The sequence below is a fragment of the Mus caroli genome, unplaced genomic scaffold (assembly GCF_978045245.1).
Source record: "Mus caroli unplaced genomic scaffold, Mus_caroli_1 scaffold_7, whole genome shotgun sequence".
In the NCBI taxonomy this organism is placed as follows: Eukaryota; Metazoa; Chordata; class Mammalia; order Rodentia; family Muridae; genus Mus; species Mus caroli.
The window spans coordinates 114,078,909-114,103,263 of record NW_028227262.1 but is presented as its reverse complement, the minus strand read 5'-3'; the positions used below and the strand labels follow the sequence as shown (position 1 = coordinate 114,103,263).

At 36.8% G+C, this 24,355-nt stretch overlaps 1 protein-coding gene across 1 annotated transcript in view; it reads right to left on the bottom strand.

The window, feature by feature from the left end:
* Positions 1 to 443: 443 nt before the first annotated feature.
* The window catches only part of Mtpn (myotrophin), a 32,283-nt gene continuing 8,371 nt past the window's right edge, over positions 444 to 24,355 (bottom strand). The window contains exons 2-4 of the mRNA XM_021164932.3: positions 16,251 to 16,364; positions 15,469 to 15,552; positions 444 to 3,747 (exon numbers count right to left, since the gene is read on the bottom strand). Of these exons, the coding sequence (XP_021020591.1) occupies positions 3,661 to 3,747; positions 15,469 to 15,552; positions 16,251 to 16,364 (285 nt within the window). The 3' untranslated portion in view covers positions 444 to 3,660. The remainder of the gene's footprint in view (positions 3,748 to 15,468; positions 15,553 to 16,250; positions 16,365 to 24,355) is intronic.

Sequence of the window (24,355 nt, the reverse complement as noted above, 5' to 3'; positions counted from 1 at the left end):
AATAGAATCAAACCAATTTCATCTATAATCTGGTACAGTTTTGAGATTAAAAAAAGAGAGCATTCAAGCAGAAAAGTACACTCTAAAATGTAGTCCTCTAGGAAACAAGCAGCAACCTGAGCAATGAAAGGCTCAGGAGCACAGCCCATCATCCTATGTTCAACATTAATCAAAACTCTGATGCTCTACTGGCTGTGTCGTGTTCTCAGTTAACTAGGAGGCTTCCTGGACCCATATACAGCCACAATGTGTATCAGAAAACTTATATTGAAGTTAAAAAAAAAAAAGCTTTTCTATGAGCAGCCTCTATTATTGTTAGCTCTTTAATATTTGGTTTCTTCATTTCTTCTAGAAGTAGGATAAAATGGTATTAAAATCTCAAGTTAGTCAAGCTTTTCATATCGTTAAGGAAGTCTGGAAAGGAAGGCAACAGTGACTGGGGATAAATATGTTGCTAACATGTTATCTATAGCACAATTCAAGTTTATTCCATTTGTTCTTGCAACACGAAACTTAAACACAGTATTAGTTAGCATTCGGATGTACATGAACTAGGATACTTATGAGAAACCCAACTGTGTCAAGGGAATGACATTGTGGAAACATGAACTCAAATATACCAAAAGTGCACAAAGCACTAGTCTTCCTCCATACTGCTTAGAAAGATTGTTTCTCCATTTACAAAATAGAATCAGGACAATTTAAATTTTTTAAAATTTGCATGCAAAACACTGCAATTGCTTATTTATGAAGGAGGGCACTCTTACCAGCTTCTTCTATACACAACCCAGTATACAATATTACATGAAGGAAACAGCAGCTCAGCAGAAGTGAATAAAAATCAAGTACACATATATTGAAGCTCCTTTTATCTGGCTGGGGAAAGAAAGAAATGACTAGAAGGCTACTTGTTTGAGCTTTCACATGCTGTAGTTACTGCCTTTCTTCTGCGCCCAGCTGGTTCTGGAAAGGTGAGCTTGTGCACAGAACTACAAGGGATATGCAAGTGCTGTGTCAGAACTCAAATCTACATATGCTGGCATGAAGCTGGGGGTGAGGGTGGGGGTGGGCAGACCTGTTAGTACGCTAACAATGGACAGGCAAGTTACCTGTTTTTGATACAGTGCATATGAAATGATGGATTTTAATATAAAACTATAGAACATGCAGGGTTTTTTTCTGAGATGTTAAATAGTACTTCAGTGGAAAACAAAACTTAACCTTTTATTAATGCGTGTAGTACCAAAAGCAGACATTTTAGCTTCATTTATTCAAAAATATTAACATTAAGTGTCATGAATTTCTCTGCCAAGTGGTTCAGAAATACATTATAAATAACCTAGTTTTTTTTTTTTTGTTTATTTTTGTTTATTATTTTTTTAAAGAAACTGTAAACCATCCTGGTCAGTCTATCCTAGTCTATGTTTATATGCTATTTTCTCAAGCAATCACTTCATAGCTATGGGTTTACAAAATGGCCAACAAAGGGGGGGGGGAAGGCAAAATAGCCTCTACTTCATTACAAGGAACACTGGGATAAACTGTACAAAGAATCATATGGTTTTGGTACCATAATGACTGTAGAAAGCAGACCCAAGTTCTGGAATGATAAGACAATATACACTCTGCAATAGCCAACTATAACAGAACACTTTGAAAGAAAAATTGAAAATTGTGTAAAGGGTAAAATTCAAGCCTTTAAAATAGTAGTATGCCAAGAGGTGAAAACAAAGGTCTCAAAACACCCTGTTGCATTATATTGACTCATAGACTGATCATGTGCCTTCCACTTCCTAGCAGAATGTCCAACTCTATAGCTGCTTGGCCTTTTGGCTAAGATTAAGTGTAGGATATCCAACTCTAGTAGGCTGCATTAAAACAGCAGAGTTAGCCAAATATATCAAAGTATTTAAACTACTGTTCTGTGATTGTTTTCTTGGACATAGAAAAACTACAGGGGCAGGCTAGTTGAAAGTGAAAAAGCCACAGGATAAAAAAGAGTTCATGGGAGAACACACACACACACTCTCTCTCTTTCATACACACACACACACACACACACACACCCCAACCAATTATCAACTGATTAATAGTTATTAGCCAGGCTGATTGTTCTTAGTAATAGTTTAACCCTGCTATATAATGCTACAATGCCTTAAAAAAATCAGTTAGGTTTTTAATATTATTATCCCTAATGTGAATATAAGTCCCTATCCCATCACCTACCCTTTAAAAATTTGAGGTACATTCAATTATTGCATGATTGGCTATGGAAAGATTCTAATAGTTTTTGTAATCCTGTACAGATGGCAAAATAAAAGCAAAAGACATATTAATACTTAAAGTGTAGGCCATCAAATTTAAGGTTGTATGTTTTAATTCATTTTATTGTTCATGAAAGAAAGTTAGAGATAAGCTTCTCTTATCTGCAGGTCCTAGGAATACCATTTTAGGGCACTGTATTATAAGAACACAGAATGCATTTTGAAGTTGTCACATGTATGCAAAGAATGATTGTTAAGATAAAAACACCATGCAGGTGGGGTGGTATTGGCCCAGCAAGAGTCTATTACCAGCTCAGGAGAACCTGGTAACAAGAATGTTTTTGAAGGGATGAGGTCCCATCTGTCCAAATACAGTACATCTCACCCCAGTGATACCTTTGGTGCACTATAAAATCAGCATCCATGGTGGGTTTTTGAGAGGCATTCCAAAGAATATTCTTCATTCTCCAAACACAACGAAGGCTGGCTCACTCAAATAGCAAATGAAGAAACGCCATAGGTACTAAGACAACTGTTCTCTCTATAAGATACTAACACGCTTATGGCTATGATTTTATTTTTAAATCTCCTTTACTACCAGAAGGAGTCTCAAAGTGTTTCAATGTTATATAAATGTGTCTGAGTCTAAAGGAGAAAAAAAAAGAAATAAGCCTACTGGAATGATTCCTCCTTTAGGCTCCTAGAATTTAACATTTTATAAATAAAACTAGTCAGTTTTATCTAAAGAGACATGGAATTGATGTGAAAGGGGAGAGAAAATCCAAAGTTTAGTCATCCAGCAATTCAGGAGTGCGCTGCTCCTTACCTTATCTAAGCTCTTACATAAAGATTAACGTCATTCTAGAGAGATTTTGGTCACTAACCGCTCTTAACTAGCCAGGAGCCCCCAGGAGAGTGCATTCTTAAGGCAGAAGGCTATAGCTAATTGCTTATCTCAGCACCCTATGTTGACATAACAGCAGCCACTACTGCTCACAGCTAGGGCTACCAAATAAGTAGAGTTGGCCTTGTATAGTCAGACCTTCAATACACTAATTAATAAATTAGCTAGGGAGCTGAGAAGGTCCAATGATTCCAATAGACTGTATTTTTGCCTCCCTTGGGAATAAGCTGTATATTTTACTGGAAATGAAAAACAGGCTGGTTTGATCAGGAATCCCAGTAAAAGTCTCATCAGATTCCCCGCTGCTCCTCCAAAACACGTTTTATTCCCCTCCCCTGGCAGTCTGATTTGTTATGAATTTCTCTCTCCCTTCACCCTCTTAAAGTATTTAGCTGAAGAAGCTGGCAGATAGAAAGTGACAGACAGACAGGCAGCAGTGTGAGGCCACAGGAGAGTCATCCTTCCCAAGTTATCAGTCCGTCCATCCATCTATCACTGGAGAAGAGCTTTGATTGCCTGGTTGTCAGTGGCTTCAAGGGCGGTCAGTCCATCTGGGCCTTTCACAGTCTTATCAGCACCCTGAAAAAGAGAGGAGAGAACCTTCTTTAACTGAACTCACACTAGGGAACAGCAAGTGCCAGAGGCGGCTATGTGGCATAGGCCTTTTTTATACTCTGATCCCTAGAATCCATGGTGGAAGGCCTGAACCAACTCTGGAAAGTTGTCCTCTGTCCTTCTCGCTGAGCTATAACACGTGCATGCCTATACTCACATACATAATACTAAGATCAAAATATTTTAAAATGCACTTTTTTGGTGTTAGAAATTATAAGAAACAAAACAACTGTCTTAGTTACTGTTTTGTTGCTGTAAAGAAACACCATGACCAAGGCAACTTATAGAAAAAAGCATTTAATTTGGGGCTTGCTTAAAGTTTTAGAGTTAGTCAATGACCATTATGGTAGGAAGGAATGATAGCAGGCATGACACTAGAGGAGTAGCTGAGAACTTACATCTGATTCATAAATCCAGAGTGAGAGATTGGGAATGGTGTGGGTTTTGGAAATTTCAAAGCCCAACTGCAGTGACAATCTCCTCCAAGGTTACACATCTACTAATCTTTCCTACCACCAACCAGGGACCAAGCATCAAATCAGACCCTATGGGGTGACCATAGAGAGTTGGAGCTCACTTAACCGTGGTCAACTTCACCCAGAGCAAACAACTGAAAGATCCTTGCTCTTCAAAGTTTTCCACTTCTCAGGTTCTCAATAATTCTCTCACCTGACCAACAGCTTTTCAAAAAGTTCCTATTAGTGTGAATTTCTTTTTCATTTTTCGAGACAGAGTTTTCTCTGTGTAGCCTGGCTGTCCTCGAACTCAGAAATCCCCCTGCCTCTGCCTCCCAAGTGTTGGGATTAAAGGCATGCGCCACTACTGCCCGGCTAAAGTAAACTTCTATTATGCCATTATTTAGCTGACAAAATACTTTTAATGCTATAGGCTAGATACAACTAATATTAGTATTTTAAATGACATTAAACATCAATCCTACAATAACATAAAAAATTATGAACCATTTCAGCATGGGTGAGAATATTAAGGAAAGTAGTTTTTGAGATTAATAAAGTTACTGGATAATTTGGGTATATCTAGCCCCATTCCTTTCTTGATGAAGCAAGTCATTTTTGTGCATTCATTTTTAGTTATGTGAACATTTCCATAGCTTTAGATAATATATTCCTGTACTATTTGAGTTACTAGCTTTGATTTCCTGCTACAGAGATGAATCTTAGCTTACCAACACCCTCTTTCTCAGATTCCCACTTTCTTATACTTAAGTGCATCATTTTCTTTGCAAATTTAAATAGTTATTTGAATGTAGGCTTCTTCACACATTTTCATGACATATCATTTCCCATAAAGTACTACTATCATTAGACACTCTCCTGGCTTCGCCTGTCATTCTCTCTGGGGGTCTTTTAACTTGACAAATTTTGGGTGCTTTAGGATTAACTATTATATTCTAGTCTGTAAAAACAGTATGTGGACTCTCCAAGTTAAAATGTATTGACAATGTTTAATTACTTGAGATAAGTACTTCAAGACAGATTTGTCTCTGAAGGTTATCTAAGGATACGGGCTCTTTCATTTGTTGTCCTCCTATGATTTCTTTTTGTGTCCCTTTGATGGAAAGGTGGTGTACATCTACCTGCCTCTAGCGTAACAGATTAGGAGTGATGGTGGCTAGGACAGGTTGGGGGCTGGGGGCTGAGGTGGGCAGCAGCACAGCTAGCCCACTTTAGATGATGATGGCACACACTCTCTGTGCACATGTCATTAGCCCAAGTTAAAAGGATATTCAGCTGTAGTGTCTGAAAGAGAAATGAAATATGAGGACTAAAACCTGAGATTCTTTTCCTTTTTTTAAAAAAAAGAGGAGGAAAAATTAACCCAGCACACAACTTGCAACTGACCTAAACTGCTCTAAAAATACTTTGAAATATAGTAGTAACGTTCTCTGAATGCTGAGTTCACTAGGTGTTACTGTATCTGAGCGGTAAGGACAGGCAAATTCCTAACCCAATATACCCATTCTCAAGACAGGATCTCTGAATTCTCTGCTGTCTGGCCCGCCCTTCCTTCCTTCTTGTCTAACTCCTTCCATGCTCTTCGGCTGTCCTGTGTATGACCCCGTTCTACACAGATTGCCGCACCACTTGCTCAGGTGCTTTTCATTATCTATCTCAAGTAAAGCCAACCTTTACTTCCACGGTGAAGAACTTATCCTAAAACAAGCCTGTCACTTTTCTCTACGAGCACACTCCTTTTCAGTGTTCTCTCTCATGATGAAGAACTTAGAAATGTGAACACACTATAAAGTTTTTCTTATTGACTTTCTACATAAGCAGTTACTAAAAGTCTGCACTATCATAACATTTCCCATCCACCCTTGCTTTTCCATTACAATCATTATCTTAAGGATCTTGACTTAGATGCAATAGTTTCCTATCTGGTTTTATGCTTTATCATGCCATTCAGACTACTCACATCCATCCATCACACAATTCAGACAATCTTCACTTTCCTAAGAGCCTTCCTCTTATGGTGACCTCATAAAGGAGAATGAAGACAGATAATAAAAAGCCAAAACAAACTCTTTATTACCTGCTTATGTTTCATCAACCTGACACACCTAGAGTGTTCTGGGAAGAGGAAACCACCTGGACCAGACTGCCTACGGCTATATCTATGAGAGATTATCTTGACTACTGTGGGTGGCATCATCCCAAGGCAGATGGGGCCTGAGTTGTATACGAAAGCTAGTTGAGTATGAGCCAGAGACACAGAAAGCAGTGTCTCTCCATGGTTTCTGCTTCAATTCCTTCATTGGAGCCCGCCCTGACATCTCTTGATGATGTAACATTACCTGGAAGTGTAAACTATAGAAACTTTTCCTTCCCTAGGTTGCTTTTGGTCATGGTGTTTATCACAGCAACAGGAAGCAAACTAGAATATTACCTGTTGTTGTTGCTACATGTAGCTTCTAAAACCCTACCTACTGTACTTCCTGGTGTCTCCATCTTGTGCCTGAAACTTTTTTCATTTAAGCTTCTGCCATGAATGACGATTCTCTTAAGAAGACACTCTCCAAGTTTCTGAGCTCCTGTTGACTGACTTACAAGTTATGTTAGTGGTACATGGTATTTTAATGCTACCCTTTACTGAACACAATTCCCTAAACTCCAAGAGAATATCTGACTTCTTTTTTCAGTTCCCTCCGCTTTTACATATTAACTCTCACCTAAGAAAATCAATCAAAAATTTCCACCTTTCTCCTCACCTTGAACAACCTACCTTAAATTTTAAGCCTTACTCTCCCTCCCTATCTGTCTGCTTTGAAATTTATCTATATCAAATCTCACAATATCTTCTAAAATAAACTAACATCTTTTCTTAAAATTTGTCCCTTTACCCGGTAAATATGCTGTAGCAGGAGCCAATCCTTTTAGTCTCTGCATTCTCAAGGCCTAGCAAAAGGTCCCAAACAGGATGATATCGATGATAAATCTTCAAAGAAATATTTAATCATGCTATGTTTACTTTGCTTAAGAAAAACATATATAATACCCTCAAGAAGTTTTCTACCCTAATAATTAAAACTTAAAAAAAATTGGCCGGGCGTGATGGCGCACGCCTTTAATCCCAGCACTCGGGAGGAGAGGCAGGCGGATTTCTGAGTTCGAGGCCAGCCTGGTCTACAAAATGAGTTCCAGGACAGCTAGGGCAACACAGAGAAACTCTGTCTCGAAAAAACCAAAAAAAAAAAAAGAAGGAAAAACTTAAAAAAAATTACAAAGGCCTTTTCTATTTTCTTTTTCTAAAGTACTTTTTACTATCTCAAATGAAGGTTTATGCCTTTAGAAAATAAGGTCTCTGAGGTCTGACGATGCACTTCACTTTGTTCTATTATATATTCCTGGTATTTAAATAAAAACAGTGTATTTTCTTTTATTTGATATTAATTATCCTATCAACTGAAAATGCAAAGGAACAACAAATAATTTGTTCTTCCCTTCAATTGGCTCCTACTCAGTTGTTATTGTCTGTGAGTCTGTCTGAGTCCAGGCAGCTGGCTCCTGCTTCTGTTGTCCATTGCATGTTGTTATGTGTTATCATGTATATTGTGCTGAACACTATATGCTGGCTCTCTTGGAGGCCAGTCAAACTTCTTTATCTCTATTTTCCTTCACACACTGGTCAAAAAAAAAGGAATTGCAAGGCTCCCTTTAAGCTAGAGGTGGCCACCTGGTCTAATTTCAGCTTCTCTTATGCTTTTCTTTCTTTTCTCAGTAAAAGCCCAGAAGAACATTCTCAACTCCCTTGCCCATGTTCCTTTTCAAACACAAATAATTCCTGCAGGTACAATACTCACTCTGGAACCATAAGACCACTAGGTTGGCAGGGTACAGATGGTGGGCTGATGATAATTAATATCTATCTATCTATCTATCTATCTATCTATCTATCTATCTATCTATCTATCTATCTATCTATCTATCAGAGCCAGTGGCTCAGCCTTGAACTGTAACTACTAGGCATCTTATTTTGAGACACAGTCTTTTTTTTTTTGGTTTTTTCGAGACAGGGTTTCCTTGTATAGCCCTGGCTGTCCTGGCATTCACTTTATAGACCAGGCTGGCCTCGAACTCAGAAATCCACCTGCCTCTGCCTCCAGAGTGCTGGGATTAAAGGCGTGCGCCACCACGCCTGGCTGAGACACAGTCTTGCTTAGAGTCTGATAGCAGGGGGGGCTCTGTTACAACTGAGCCTCACTCTTCTTATTCCTCACTGGAGTATCAGGCACCTTTATAGACCTAGGCTGTATTTCATGATGACAGGGTCTTTATCTTACCCAAGTATATGCCAGTTCCTACTATATTAGAATACTGCAATCCTAAGAAACTATAACTGTTTCAATGTGTATTTAAATATTACCTACCCAAGGAACTTACAGATACCATTCCATTTTGGAGACTACTAGAAATACATTTGGTATTTAGTAACATTAAAAACTATTCAAATATATGAAATTACATATTTTGTAAAATTTTATTTATTGGTACAGAACTTGGTAGAAATTTAATTTGCATATTAATACAGGGTACATCATATAAAGACAGCTGAGACAATAGCCCCATGACATCTAATTTAATACTAAACATTATTATGACATTTACATTTTGGTAGCTCAAGATTTTTAATATAATATTACAGAAAATCCTCCTTTATATTTTTCACAGGAGTGTTGTAAAGAAGGTACTGCTAACTACTTTATAGATTGGGGCTCTGAATTCAGAGAGAAGAGACTTGTTTAAGGACTGTTATAGTTTATATATGTTCAGCCCAGGAAGTGGCACTATCAGAAGGTATGGCCCTGTTGGAGTGTCACTGTGGGTGTGAGCTTTAAGACCCTCATCCTAGCTGTCTGGAAGTGAGTATTCTGCTAGCAGCTTTCAGATGAAGATGTAGAACTCTCAGCTCCTCCTGCACCATGCCTGCCTGGATGCTGCCATGCTCCCACCTTGATGATAATGGGCTGAACCTCTGAATCTGTAAGGCAGCTCCAATTAAATGTTGTCCTTATAAGAGTTGCTTTGATCGTGGTGTCTGTTCACAGCAGTAAAACCCTAAGACAAGCCAGTCAGCAAATTATAAGGAGCTTCCAGTTATAAAGCTCATAAAGTTCTTTGCTATACTTAGTTGAAAATTAACCATTATTTTTGTTGCAAAAATGTTAGGATCAGAGTTTCCTTTTGTATTTGACACAAGAAAATGCACACAGAGACAGGATGCATCATCTGTTGAAACCTGAGAAAACACATACACATACACACATACACACACACACACACACACACACACACACACACATTTTGTGTAACTAAGAGCTGCTTATTTAAAGGGAAGTGCTGTACCACTGAGCTACATCAATACTCAAACATTTTAAAGACAATTTATAAGTTAATTCAACAAATATTGATTGAACTTCAATTATGTAGTTTTGCTACAGATGTAGTTTTGCTAATTAAAGCTTCTAGCCACTCGTTTATAAGTAGTTTATGGCTGCTTTGGTGATGTGGTAGCACAGATGAGTAGTATAAACAGACTATATGGCCCACAAAGTCTAAAATATTTACTATCTGGCCCTTCATAGAAAGTTTTTACTATGCTGTAGGGCACTGAAGAGAGGGGATGATTTCTCCTACTTCACAGTCTAGCTGGCAACAGAACAGGATCAAATGGACAAGTACATCAGGGAGGCAAACACTGTATTAAAAACAGAACGATCACTACATTCTCTGATCCTCAGTGTTCTAAAGCATGAAGACTATTAACTGGGTTACTGGTTTTAGGCTATTGATCCAGGTCTTCAATGTATGTCTCTGAACTTTAAGGCTAAGAGTCTCCATTTGTGCTATCCTGCCTGTAACTATACTCACTGTGGAATGGAGAAATGACACACTACAATTAATTACAGTACTTACTAAAAGTTCTAGTTGACCTGGTGGGCTAAGTGTTGCTGCTATTGTCTCAGCTACTCCTTGTCTTCCTACACAATCAACTCTAACAAACTCTTAGCCTTTTAAATATGGTATGTGTATGCTGAGTATGTTTACATGTGTGTAGAAGCTAGAGGTCATGTTGTATGCTTTCTGGATTAGAAAGATAAGATGATGAGCTAGCTGCTAAGGAATTTGCTTAAAGCCAGATCTACTGAGAAGTAGAACTGAGAAGAAATAGGTATTAAGTACATAATACAGTTCACTAACAGAAACCATCTATAATAATAACTCTAGCTTGAAAGAGCTTAATGGATGAAAGTCATACATTTATAATGGCACATTTGTATATGTACAATTAATTACTGAGATTACAATTGAGCACTGCTAGACCCAGCTTTTATGTGGTTACTAGGGATCTGAACTCAAGTCCTTATGTTTACACAGCAAGTACTCTACTGATATCTCCCTCCAGCTCCAACCTCACTTAGCTTTTAAGAGTCAAGAAGTTCAAAAGCTTTCCAAGTAGCTACTTATGCCTGTAAGACCCCCCCCTACCCATAAGACACCATTCATAAGAGCAGTGTTGCACAATCTTACATTTCATTTGATTATTTGGACACAGTGACTACTGTCGATTTCCAGTTGCAGATATAATGATGTGCATTACTTCTTGTGAGATGAGATGTTAATGTCTTTAATGTAAACTTTTGTTAGGGAGAATAAAAAGAGTATTAGCAGGTTTCACATAACTTTTTTGTTCATGAAAATTGGATGGGATAAGTACAAATGCATCTTTCCGTTTCTTCTCCAAGGACATTAAGTATTGAGCGCTTCTAGTAAGTAGTCTAAGCTTTAGAGAAAGGTGTGTTGATCCTTGAAACAAAGTTCTTTCATGAAGTGTGCTTCAGGACCCCTCAATTCCTGACAGCAGCAAGTCTTCCTTATTCTGATAAGTCTATCAATCCTGACTAGTCTTAGTATTCACTATCAATTTAGAGTGCTAGGCACTGCAGCAAATAGCTTACGTACACAGACCATGTATTAGGTTAAAATGTAGTAGCTAGAACTGGAGGCAAACTAGGCTAGTTTCAATGTCCACAGTGTTACAGTTTGAATGCATGGCCCTGTGATGGTTACTCTTGTTTGTCAACTTGACAAAGGATAATGTAGCACAAAGGTTCTTGAAGGTTATAGTACCATATGCTTTTACTCCCCAGCCTTCAAAGCCAAGAGTCAACTAAATTCCTATTCATTATAAACTAAACAAGTTGTGCCATTTTGTTTAAAAACCAGCAGAAAATGAACTAAGACACCTTCTTATCAGCTGGGTGAACGTGGGCAAGTTTCCTCACTCCTCTGCAGTTTTCCCAACAAAAAAATGTGTCCTTTCTGTCATTCTTTTTTTAAATTAATATCTTTTTAAAAAATTAGGTATTTTCTTCATTTACACTTCAAATGCTATCCCAAAAGTCCCCTATACCCTCCTCCCCACACTCCCCTACCCACCCACTCCCATTTCTTGGCCCTGGCGTTCCCCCGTACTGAGGCATATAAAGTTTGCAAGACCAAGGAGCCTCTCTTCCTAATGATGGCCGACTAGGCCATCTTCTGCTACATATGCAGCTAGAGACACGAGCTCCGGGGGTACTGACTAGTTCATATTGTTGTTCCACCTATAGGGTTGCAGACCCCTTTAGCTCCTTGGGTACTTTCTCTAGCTCCTCCATTGGAGGCCCTGTGTTCCATCCAATAGCTGACTGTGAGCATCTACTGTGTTTGCCAGGCCCCGGCATAGCCTCACAAGAGACAGCTATATCAGGATTCTTTCAGCAAAATCTTGCTGGTGTATTGTATTGGCTAGTTTTGTGTCAACTTGACACAGCTGGAGTTATCACAGAGAAAGGAGCTTCAGTTGAGGAAATGCCTCCATGAGATCCAACTGTAAGGCATTTTCTCAATTAGTGATCAAGGGGGAAAGGCCCCTTGTGGGTGGTGCCATCTCTGGGCTGGTAGTCTTAGGGTCTATAAGAGAGCAGGCTGAGCAAGCCAGAACAAGCAAGCCAGTGAAGAACATCTCTCCATGGTCTCTGCATCGGCTCCTGCTTTCTGACCTGCTTGAGTTCCAGTCCTGAACTTCCTTGGTGATGAACATCAGTATGGAAGTGTAAGCCGAATAAACCCTTTCCTCCCCAGCTTGATTCTTGGTCATGATGTTTGTGCAGGAATAGAAACCCCGACTAAGACACATATGCAATGGTGTCAGCGTCTGGAGGCTGATTATGGGATGGATCCCCGGGTCTTTCTGTCATTCTTATTTTGCAGGATTGTTGGGATAAATTAGGTGACCTGATCTATTTTAAACACTCAAAACAGTATTTGCACATTGAGAATGTTACTTAGCTGTGAATTCTTTTATCCTCTTATGGGCTGCATGTGATGAGTACTGGAGCCACGTTACAAAAGGTAAGATGATGAGCTGCTAAGGAATTTGCTTAAAGCCAGATCTACTGAAAAGTAGAACTGAGAAGAAATTGGTATTACAATATACAGTACAGTTCACCAACAGAAACCATCTATAATAATGATGTACTCCAGCTTGAAAGAGCTAAATGGATGAAAGTAATACATTCATAATGGCATATTTGTATATGAGATTTATAAACCTATCATAACAGTTTTTCAGTTATTACAGGGTAAATTCTTTAACTAAAGCATGCTGCAGTCTCTTTATGGTGCAATCTCTCCTTAAAATAAGGCAACCGAGAAAGGCATGGTAAGATTCTTTGAGAGTCAGTCAGTGGCCCTAAAAACTATTTGAAACTAAATCTATCTACTGGGCTTGAGTGAGTGAATAATTTGAATAAAAATATACCAGATATTTTCCTGGTGACTCATATATGCAGGGACTTGAAATGTACCTAAGTTTCATGGCCAAGGGGCTGCTCAAAAAAAACATTTTTTTTTTCTAAAGGAACACTACTGATCTAAAAGAGAGGAGAGAGAGAGAGAGACAGAGACAGAGAGACAGAGGTGGGGGGGGCGGAAGGGAGGGGGGCACTAAGAGAACTATAGCATGTCCATTAAAAAAGCTCATACAATTATAAAAGCACAGTAATTAATTTTGAGAAAGCAGAACTAAATTTTTCTCCATTACTTTACTACATATTAAAAAAAAAATCCTAAGACAACCAGCTCCAATTGTTAGTTACAATTGTAACTAACCTGTTAATACAGACTTCTCTAATGTCATTTGACAACAAAACAAGGACTAGATCCAAAAGAATATAAAATAACTAGTTAAGACAATTCAATAACTTGGCAACATGGCACATATTTATAAAGCTAAATTAGTAGGACACCATAGTATGGAGATCAAGTTTATCTTTTAAGAATTCCCTGTTGTAGAACATTCTTTACCAATGGAAACTTACAAACATACATCTAAGTTGAAGAAACATATTTGAAATTAAATACGGACCAGAGGGTAACTCTGTCTTGTTTTGTTTTCCTATGAAAAAAAACCCAAGTATATCAGAAAGAAAAAAAAAAGTTCTATTTAAAAAACAGCTAAGAGGAAAGAAAGAAAATACTGAGTTTAATAAATAATCTTATCTAAAAGGATCCCAGAGGTTTTTATTTTCAGAGAACAAAACACTTCGCTGAAGAGAGAAGATCAGTGGAAGAATGACCCTGCCTCCTCCGCCCACTTTCTTTAGCTATTATACTTAGCTAGAAGACATTTAAGCCATGGACATTCAGTCAATGCTGAAGAAGAAAAATATGGAAAAAAAAAATCATGCTATGTGGCATAAATCCAGGATTAAACTTTGCCTCAACTGTACAGTTAGTTACATGAACCAGCAAAACTTTTCTGAAGTCTATCTAAATTGGGTTTAAGTATCTTTACTATAAATAGTTTAATTACTATTGGAATAAATCTTTCATGAATCTTGAATCAGTATTTGTAGCCCTTAGCAATAAATCTTTGAAACAAGGAAAAAAAATCCTGAGGGATGAAACTGGACAATGATAATGTATGAAAATCTTTGAGACTATTCATTATCACTGACACTAGATTGACTATAATGGCACAAGGAATACCACTTTTTTTATTTTGGTCTTTGAAGGTCTTTGTTGTCCATACCCATTAAAATGTTAATAGACTTCCAGAATACAAAAGAATGAAAACCACACAATTACAGATAGCTAGTTTTTGTTTGATATGAAACTAAGGGTAGAATTTCACACTAATGTTACAGGCCACACTGTAGAGCTCTAAGGAGGTAGTAAGTGTTAAGTTAAAAGTGCTTTATCCAGTACTCGGGAGGCAGAGGCAGGCGGATTTCTGAGTTGGAGGCCAGCCTGGTCTACAAAGTGAGTTCCAGGACAGCCAGGGCTACACAGAGAAACCTTGTCTCGAAAAACAAAAAAACAAAAAAAAAGTGCTTTATCATACCCAGTTCTCTCTCTCTGTTATATTAAAACTCAAGCAACAAAAATGTAAAGCTCACCTTTGGTCTTAGTTATTAATAAAAATTACTCTTCACTGATTATGTAGATATTTTGTGTCAGGAAATTAACAAACCTTTACACACATTAACTAACTTAGCTTCCCCTGTATTCCTTGCTGCTTTCTTTTAGCAGGGAGTAATATAAAGCCCCATGTATGATCACAAGATGCAAGCTCAGAAACTTACTCTATAGATATTTCTTCTCTTACAGCATAGGACACAGCTAGAAAGGTTGCTACTAACTGGTTACTCCTAAGCCTGGATCCTGTACCATAGTTTGTATTAACAAAGATGAAAACATCAGAAAGCTCCCAGACTCATCACTATCTTAATCACATCAACAAACTAGGTATATAGAAAACACCTCTGATACCTTTTTAGTATAGATTACAGAAAATAAAGTGTAAAATCTCAAACCCACGGTCCATAGCCTTGTGCCAGTACGCAAATTACACTCCTCCACAATGACGACATTTGTTTTCATCACTTCCTTTAGTTGACTTTTTCTGCCTAACAAGATTTTCTTATGAAGGAAACTAGTCCAAGCTTGTTAGCCATCACAAACTGGAAGCCAACAGCCTGTAGCCAGTTATTGTAACTAACGCTGTTCTCAATTTTGGATACTGCCTTTAGTTTTCTGTCCCTGAAGCCACATTTAGCTTAAACAGTTACAAAGTAGTGAGAGTTTTAAAATAAGTGATAAAAATGAACATTGACCTTACCTTTGACAGAAGCAATTTCACGCAGGAAACGTGACCCTCATAGACAGCAGACAGAAGGGGGGTAATATGATGCTTATCTGGAGCCTATAGAATATCAAAGAGATTATTTTACCTACTTTAAAAAAAGTTTCTGGCACCTTAAAAATGATCAAGAAGCCAAAGTACAAAAGCAATGTCTTTTCTCAGGAGTCAGGATGGAGTAGAAATCTGACCTAAGCTCAAATCTTTTATCTGCCACTGATGTGACAAGTTAGTTTCTCTGAACCTATCTTTTCCACTATTGTAGAAATGCCATTGTGATTCAGAGAAGAAGAAGAGGGGTCAAAATGCCAATGAGGAGGAAGAGAAGAATGCCAAATTAGGCCCAATCACCTGATGTGGTGAAAAGTCATCTCTTTGACTATCATGATCACCAAAACAACGTCATAAATCCTTAAATTATAGAGTGTTCAAGGCAGGAGATGACAGCTCCTGCCTGATGAATTCCTCACACTTGCCCCATAGTGCAGGCTAGTGTAGCCTATCACTTCGGGGTTCTATGATTTAGTACATGATAGCATCTACTACCTACAGTGTCAACTTGGCAAGGTTTAGAACTTGAAAAGCAACAGCTAAGGGGAAGGTAGCAAATAGTTCATTAGCTTAAAAAAAGTGTAGGACTATATTATTAAAAGTAACTATTTCACAGACCTACAGCAAACAATTTCCTAGAGCATATAACAAAATTTTTCTAGAGTGGCATACATTATATACAGTAAATATAATATACGTTTGGTACATACATTAATATCTGCTCCTTTCAGCAGCAGAAATTCCAGGATTTCAAGCTGTCCACAATCTGCAGCATAATGAAGAGGCTTCCTCCCACCCTCTAGTGTCCGGTTGACATCTTCTCCCTTTAAACAAAAATGACATTTATACCTATAGGAAAATGCTGAGGCATCTGATATTTTTTTAACTTCTTTAAAGAGTTTAAAAAAACCCTGCATTTTTTTGCAAAGTGAAATGAAAACATAAAGAAGTCACAATAACATATGGCACTCAAGTTATGAATAGATAAGCTGAAAACAATACATAATGCTAAATGCAATGAATTATAACACTGTGTTCCATTACTTCTAATGAGTTCAGTCAGCATACTGCCAATATGTAACCAAAGACTGTAAGTTTAAGTACTGAGATTTTGTATTTTTTATGACATGTATCATTATCAGAAATGATACTTATAAAGAATTCACTTCATTCTTTCAGTATTTACTAAGGTGGTATAGTAAAGTAGGCACTGGGTTAACAATGGTGAACAAAACCAGGCATGGCTTCCAATGCAGGTAGCTTACCACATACTGTGTGGAGATGACCTAATTTGAAAATATTAGGGTTCTATAAACAAAAACAAAGAAACTAATGGTCACACAGTTACCAGAGACTATGGCTTACTCTTGATAATAGGGGACATAATGTTAAGACGTTAACTTTTCTAGTGACCAACATGTTATTTGTGGTACCACGCTATATACATAATTTCTAGTCTTCAAACTATCCTAGGATAAGGGACACTTCACACACCAAATGTGAAGCTAAAACAATCCTTTTAAAATGTGGTTCACTTAGTAACAAAGTATCCATGGAATGCCACTCCTTTTCTAGAGCACTATGATGTTTCTAATTCAAATTTACTTCCTTTTGGAGGGAGATTTCAGGTTTTACAGAGTAGCAAAATGCGTAAAGTTTATTTTCTCAACAAATAACTCAAAAAACTTTGCACTTAGTTTAGTCAATTCATCAAACCAAAACCAGGATAAAGATGTCAAAGCCTTAACACTTCATAGCCATTACAAGCTGTGCTTTCAAGCCCTTCACAATTCCCATCCCTTTCACTTAGGCTAGTCCTTTCCTTCCATCTCATTAATGTATGCACTACAGATTCCCTAAGTCCATCCAAACTCAAGATTTCTCTTATCAACATCATCTTTCACAGTTATGGTAAGCTTTCCCTCCCTCAAAACGGCAGCAACCACTGAGGCATAGAGTGCTTTTGCCACTTTTTACATGTATATGCCTTCTTTCTCAACAGGATGCAAATTCTGGGAGCAGAGATCAAATTTTTCTTCTTTACCTCTTCCTAGTATGAACTTTGAGTTAAAAATACACATTTCACCAACACTAAACACTAGGCAAGTTACTTATATTCTGTATGTATGAGTTTTCATAATTTAAGGTGGAGATCTAACTAAGTACTTAGCTTTCACAGCACTGTTGTGGAGATTAAACTGGATAAGCCAACCAAAGCACTAACTCCAAATATAAATTTCAAATATATGGGTGCTATAGAAGACTGAGTTTCATCAGAAATTAATTTTCTCTTCTGAGCTAATGGATGATAAAATAACCTTTGTTAAGTTAAGACTACAGTGGGAAGCAGTGCCTTTTAACAGGGTGTTCTTAAAGTCAATACAGCCAAACAGTTTATGATGAGGATGTTCTTGAAAAATGTGTGATTTAAGTGTTTTGTAGTTGTATGATTTTGTTGTTGAGCTAACATCACAAAATATACTTTAAAAATATAAAAGTATACTTAAAAACTTTGACAACTAACAACCTCATTGGTGTTTTGTTACAGTACTATATATATGTATGTATGTATATGTGTGTGTATATATATAAAATCTGTTCTCCAATGGAGCATGTGACACCTAATGGTGAAATCTGTTAAAACAGGTACTTAAAATATCCACTTATAAAGATATGTATTTTAAGAACCCTGGAGGAGAATGGGCAGTGTTCCAACTTTTTCATGTTACGAGACCAGAGACTCCTCACTTCCTAAGTCTTAGATTCCTTAGCGATAAGATAGACTAAGACTGTCTGTACCCTCCAACCTGTTTAAAATTCAACTACAATGATAAATGAAAATGCTGCATAGTTCTTAATAGAGCAAGATATTTAATAAAGGTTAAGTATCATTTTTATGGACCACTGGTGTTGGTTTAACCCATCTGTCTGTTTGCCCACCTGTTTTTCTAGCCTATCCATTAATTAATGAGACAGGTTCTTATGTAGCTCAAACTGGCCTTGAATTCACTATAGAGCGAAGGATGGTGGATATACACACCTGGTTTTATGTGGAACTGAGGACAAAACCTAGGACTTTGTGTATGTTGAGCAAGCACTCCACTAACCAGTTTATACTTGAACTAAGGCTATCCAAAGCTGGGTTAAAGCAAGTTTCCACAGAATGATTGAAAATAGAAACAAATATACAGCCTAACCTAATACATATTGTTTAGAAACAAATTTAAATAAAGATGATTTGCTGTTCCATCTTATATTTTGGTCCACTTAAAAATGCAGAGATACAAGTCAACAGGGGATATGGATGAGATTTTCCTTCCATTATTATTATTCCCTTTTCATATCAGCATTATCTCTATAGATTCTTGTATTGAAATATCTGTATTAAGTACTCAGAGTAAGGTGCTTTTCTTAAGATATTCATCTGAATCACAATGTTGTATTCGCAATACAATACTGCACAATACATATGAAATAGAGCAGTGTTCTTAAGCTTTCTCCTTTCTCCTTTCATACTTGTATTACAATTCGTACTTTAGCTGACAAGTGATATCACTGCAAAGACTGAGTAAACAAAAAGAAAGCAGTCTCTAGATGGGCCCTCTACAAAGCAACACTGAAAAGCATTAAATGTATTAGAAAGGTGAAAGGCTTTAAGTTAATGCCCTTTCTACATTCACCAAAATAATTAGAAAAAAGCAACTCAAAACAAATAGGGCTAAAGACTAAAGGTCAGAATAGAAATCAAATAAATTGAAAATAAGATACCACGGAGAGAAGTCCAAAGGTGATTCAGGAATATCAACGCACCTGATCACATACTATGAAACATGAACAAGAAAAGGGTAAAGCCACAAATGCTAGTACCAGACTCTACAGAGGATCTCATATGGAAATTTCCTTCCCTGTGATGGACTCACTGCTAAATGTTACCAAGTAGTAAGGGTAGTCTTCATATCTGTTCTACACAGTTCTGGAAAACAGAAGGGATGGCAAGACTTAACTAATTCTGGCATCAGCATCAGTCTTCCAGAGCAAGATAAACAGTACAAGAGCTTGCTTGAGAATCATACCCTCTGAGAAGTTAGGAATCTCTCTAGTTATTTAAATATGACATTTTAGAAGCTTCAGGTTTCTAGTCAGGTAAGTGTTGCTACCTACCGCATGGGTACCAACAAGCTTGTGGGCCTTAGTTGGAGGCTGCACTGATATTCAAGACATTTACAGCTACCTTTTAACTCTGATGGGTAAAGGTTCTTGGTATTACATCAGTCTGCAACTTCTGTTTTCTCTCCTCCTAGAGCACTGAAGGGTAGGTATGCAAACAGTTCTTGAAAGACAAAGCACTACAATGGCCACAGCCTTACTTAACATCTGACAAACTTCAACAAATCAGATTTAACACACCACCACCAAATAAAGTAAGAAAAAAAGAATTACTTTCAAAGTAAGAATGCTGTTTAAAAATACACTGTTATTCTAAATTTTACTTATAAAAGAAGGCGAAGGTTAGAAAAGGTGAGACTTGTTATCAGGAAAAGACATACTACCTTACTTGATTTAACTAAACAAACACTTGGGGTAAGTAAGGTACTTGCTTGAGATGAAACAAAGTTCTGACTGAGACAAAGAATTAGCTGCCTTTTGGGAAAGGCAAGCATGTAAGATGCGTGCCATTAGTTTGTGTCCTAAGAAGAGCATAAATTGTAGGGACTCAGCCAACAGAGTGATCAAGAACTTACCTCCCTGCAGTTTACCTTTCATCGTGAATTAAATTTTCAAGTACCTGTGCCTTATCTTGTTAAGATTTTAAAGGCTCAGGGATTACAGACTACAACTTTTACTTCGACCACTGTGATTCATGTTACTTTCAAGCCTCAACAGATTTTATTGTGGCTTTGATTATGATAGCATATAGTTTAGGTATATTTAACTGCAAAACTAAGAATATTAGTAAGTGACAAGGGAGAAATCAAAGCAAAAAAGCAGAAACACTAACTTTACACTTTAAAATTGCTTCTGTGTACAAGCAAGAAAAGTGATGAAAACAGCACTGTACTAAGAAGCGAGCACACTGCTTCTCCAGCAGATGAAGGCATAGCCACCATTAAAAGATGGCAATATTAACTAGGTCTATTTTCCCAGTCTTCTTCAATCTCTGCCTCTACTATTTTCCTAACTGATCTTACATGAAATACAAACATAATTAGAAATCTGTGGCATATGTGTGTGTGTAAAAACTACTCTAACACAAATGGAAACATCCTATAGTTTGTTTAAAGGCACCACTCAAATCTTGTGTAGCATACATTTAAGTGCCACAGATTTCTCCTTTATGTCCCAGATCTTGTATGGATCTTAAACTACACTAGGCCAGGTTCATTGAATAACAGAATCACAGACAGGAACACGCTCTAAATTAAATGGCCACCTGATTCTTACTGATAACTTTCTCTAGGTCATTCTTCAGAGGAAAAGAAACAAATAATTCTCTTCCTTTGATTCCAAATGTGCATACTTTGTGAAACCAAGATCTAAGATGTAAGTTCATATTGTACTATCACAAGAGACTAAAGTAAAGCTACTAAAAAGCAGGCTATGTGTGACCATTTTATAGGACAGTGTGTAAATTAACACTGGACACCTGACTGAGTAGAAACCAAACAGCAAGTGTATTAAATTTACCAATGCTGCAGCTGAGCCAATGTTCCTAGTCATTCAGTTAGTGTTAAGTATTTCCTGTCCTATTTAGAATACCTTAACATCGGGGTGTTTAATGGTTTTTAAACAGATCCTTTTGAGAAGAATATTCTGGCCCATCATTGCCTACCTTTTTCCTCGGTGTGCCTCATTTTTCTACCCCATCTACCTCATTAGTTGATACTTTTACCTTAGGAAATAATTTTGCAAAGAATCATATGACTGTACCAGTGATGTTACTGTAGAGCATAGCAATGAGATCAAATCTATTTTTGAGGGTAGTCAAAAGAGGTGTGAAAAGCTTTGATACTTTATCTGAACATTCTAATACAAAAAAACCCTAACAACAGAAAGTAAAAAAGGTATGATATATATCTCCAACTATTCCTTGTTTTGTAAGAATTGGCATATAACTAAAATGTGAATCTTTACTCATTTAAAAGAACAAATAGAAATTCCCACAACTAGGCAGAAACTCAATTATTATAATATACAATCATGTAGCCTCTTAAAATACTTCAAATATTTTAAAGGATAGTTTCTTATTACTAGTTAAAATCATAACCACAGTGATAACTTTCTATAGTTGAAGAACGCATGAAGATGTATTCCCCTACTTATGCATTTCCTTCAACTTAGGATGTTTTTATTCAAAATTACCAATTAATTCAAATTATGAAACTTTATATAGCCAGTTTGTTTGCTAAACTGTTAAAATTTCTCCTTTAGATGGTAGGAGGTCTAAAAGTAATTAGTCAAACATATATTTTGTAAATAAAATGGTAAGTTGTTTTTAAGGAAAAATTTTACTTGTGGTATAAAACTAAAAATTCAATAGTCATAGGAGTACGGGTGTATGAACTCAGTGATCTGTAGTTGCAATTCCTTCTGAAAAGGTTTTGCAGCGTGGAAAGTATCTGCTATCCTATTTAATGGGTCACAGATCTAAAAGTTGTATTTGTAAATAAACCTATAACAAGGGAGGGAAATAAATGGAAAGGAGGGAGGAAGAAGACTTCATCCCTACTCCCATCATTTGTAGCTCTCAAACGTATAATACATAATGATGGGAAAGAAACAGGAATGCTCTTCTGGAATGACTCAGATCTGAGCTGAAATCCTCCTGTCCTCCTCTCCCTATGAGAGCTAGGGAAAGTTACTCAGTTCCCACTTCTCTGACTATAAATAAGAAAAGGGTAATTAAGCCTTTATGTAGTTAAATGATATGTGTATCTATATGCACACTGTGTTCACTATTTACATACAATAGGGCATTCAAAGAAGATGTATTCTTTTCTCTTAACTGAAATTCTAATTTGAATCTGATATTTTACAGTTTTGAATTTTCTTTCTATTGGAACCAAATATAAATTTATCATAGATTTTCATATATCATCTAGTTTTTAAAGAGTTGCATTTTACTACCAAAATGTAAAGCTACTTTCTAAGTTTTATCCATATTTCATATATTTAAGAAAAAGAGTTTATTCAGAAGCCATATAATCATTGTATTTGCTGTTTTCTTGAACACTCAAAGCCCCCAAAGAACACATATCCTTAGAAGCAATCACTTTTGTTGTGTTCATGCCTACCTAATACAATTGCAGGCACTGTAGGTGCTTAACTGGTATTTGCTGAATTAATTATGAATGAACCAGTGAAAATTGTGCTAACTAGCCTTCTCTTTCACTGGTGGAGTTAGAAACCAAACCAGGTCATGGGACTGGCTCCAGAGCTGGGGAGAGAATTCTAGAATACTTTCCTATTTTAACAGCAGAAAAGATTCTCTAGAAATTCCATTCAGTTTAAGAACTTAGGTTAATTTTGGTTTGCACATTTATACATAAAGATCTCTAATGCTCAATTCATAGACTAAACCCACATCGCTTGCCTAAGGTTCACATTTACTAGAGACTATGCTTTTCAGTTTAGAGAATTTTAGCTTAATTTCTATCTCTTCTATTTACCCACACATGATTTCCTATGCTTCAGTTTTCATAATAGTTCAATATCTTTCAACCATAAGGATTTCTAAAATGGATTTTTAGAAAAACCCTCAAAATAAAATTTCTATTTTTGTCATATAGCTTATTTATTTTAGATGTCAAAATCTTGAGGATAAAGAAGAAATTTAGTCTATTGGATGCATTCATTTTTCCAACTTCAGTCTTATGTAAAGGTGAACAAATCTGGCTAATTGGTCAAATCAAACCCGCTGCCTATTTTTGGTAAGTAAAGTTTTCCTGGAACACAAACAGCACATTCAACTGTTTACACAAACAGCACATTCAACTGTTTAGCTGTTTACATACTATCTATGACTGTCACTGCACAATAGAGATAGAGACCATATGGCTGACAAGTCCTAAAATATGTAATAAATGGTCATTTATGAAAATAAAGGGAAGTTTGCCAGCCTCTTGCCTTAGCCCATTCTAAGCCTCCCCTTAGTAAATAATCTACCCAGACAACATAAATAGCAAACATTACTGCTGCAATGTGTAGATGCTGCTGTTTCGATACATACACTATCTCTTTAAAAACTGCATAAAATACTTGAGTTGGCAGTATCATGATTCTGTTTTAGATAAGAATGCTGAGGCTTGAACAGGTGCATTTTAAAAGATTTATTTATTTTAGCCACCACATGGTTGCTAGGAATTGAACTCGGGACCTCTGGAAGAACAGTCAGTGCTCTTAACTTCTGAGCAATTTCTTCAGCCCTGAACAAATGCTTTTATGTTACTATCAAAAAACAAAACAAAAACAACAAAAAACAAACACTGATGATTCATATTTTTCATAAAGCATCAAGTACAAAACTTACTTCCAAGCTAGATGGTGGTTTTGAAAACAACTAAAATTTCAAAATGATGGTCACAAGGTAAAGTCAAAATTTGCCGACTATTGTCACTAAAATCTTGGGGAACTGAATAAAGTTCAACGAGTTTAAAACAACCAAGAGTTTGAACACTAAGGGTTATTTCTAAGAAAAGAAGAATATCGTTTATACCAAGAAGAGGTATGAGTAAATCAACTTTGAGAAAAAAAGGAAGGGCTAGCTTCTTCAGACACCAATACAATCCAATTAAAATTTAACTAGACTGTATAGTAG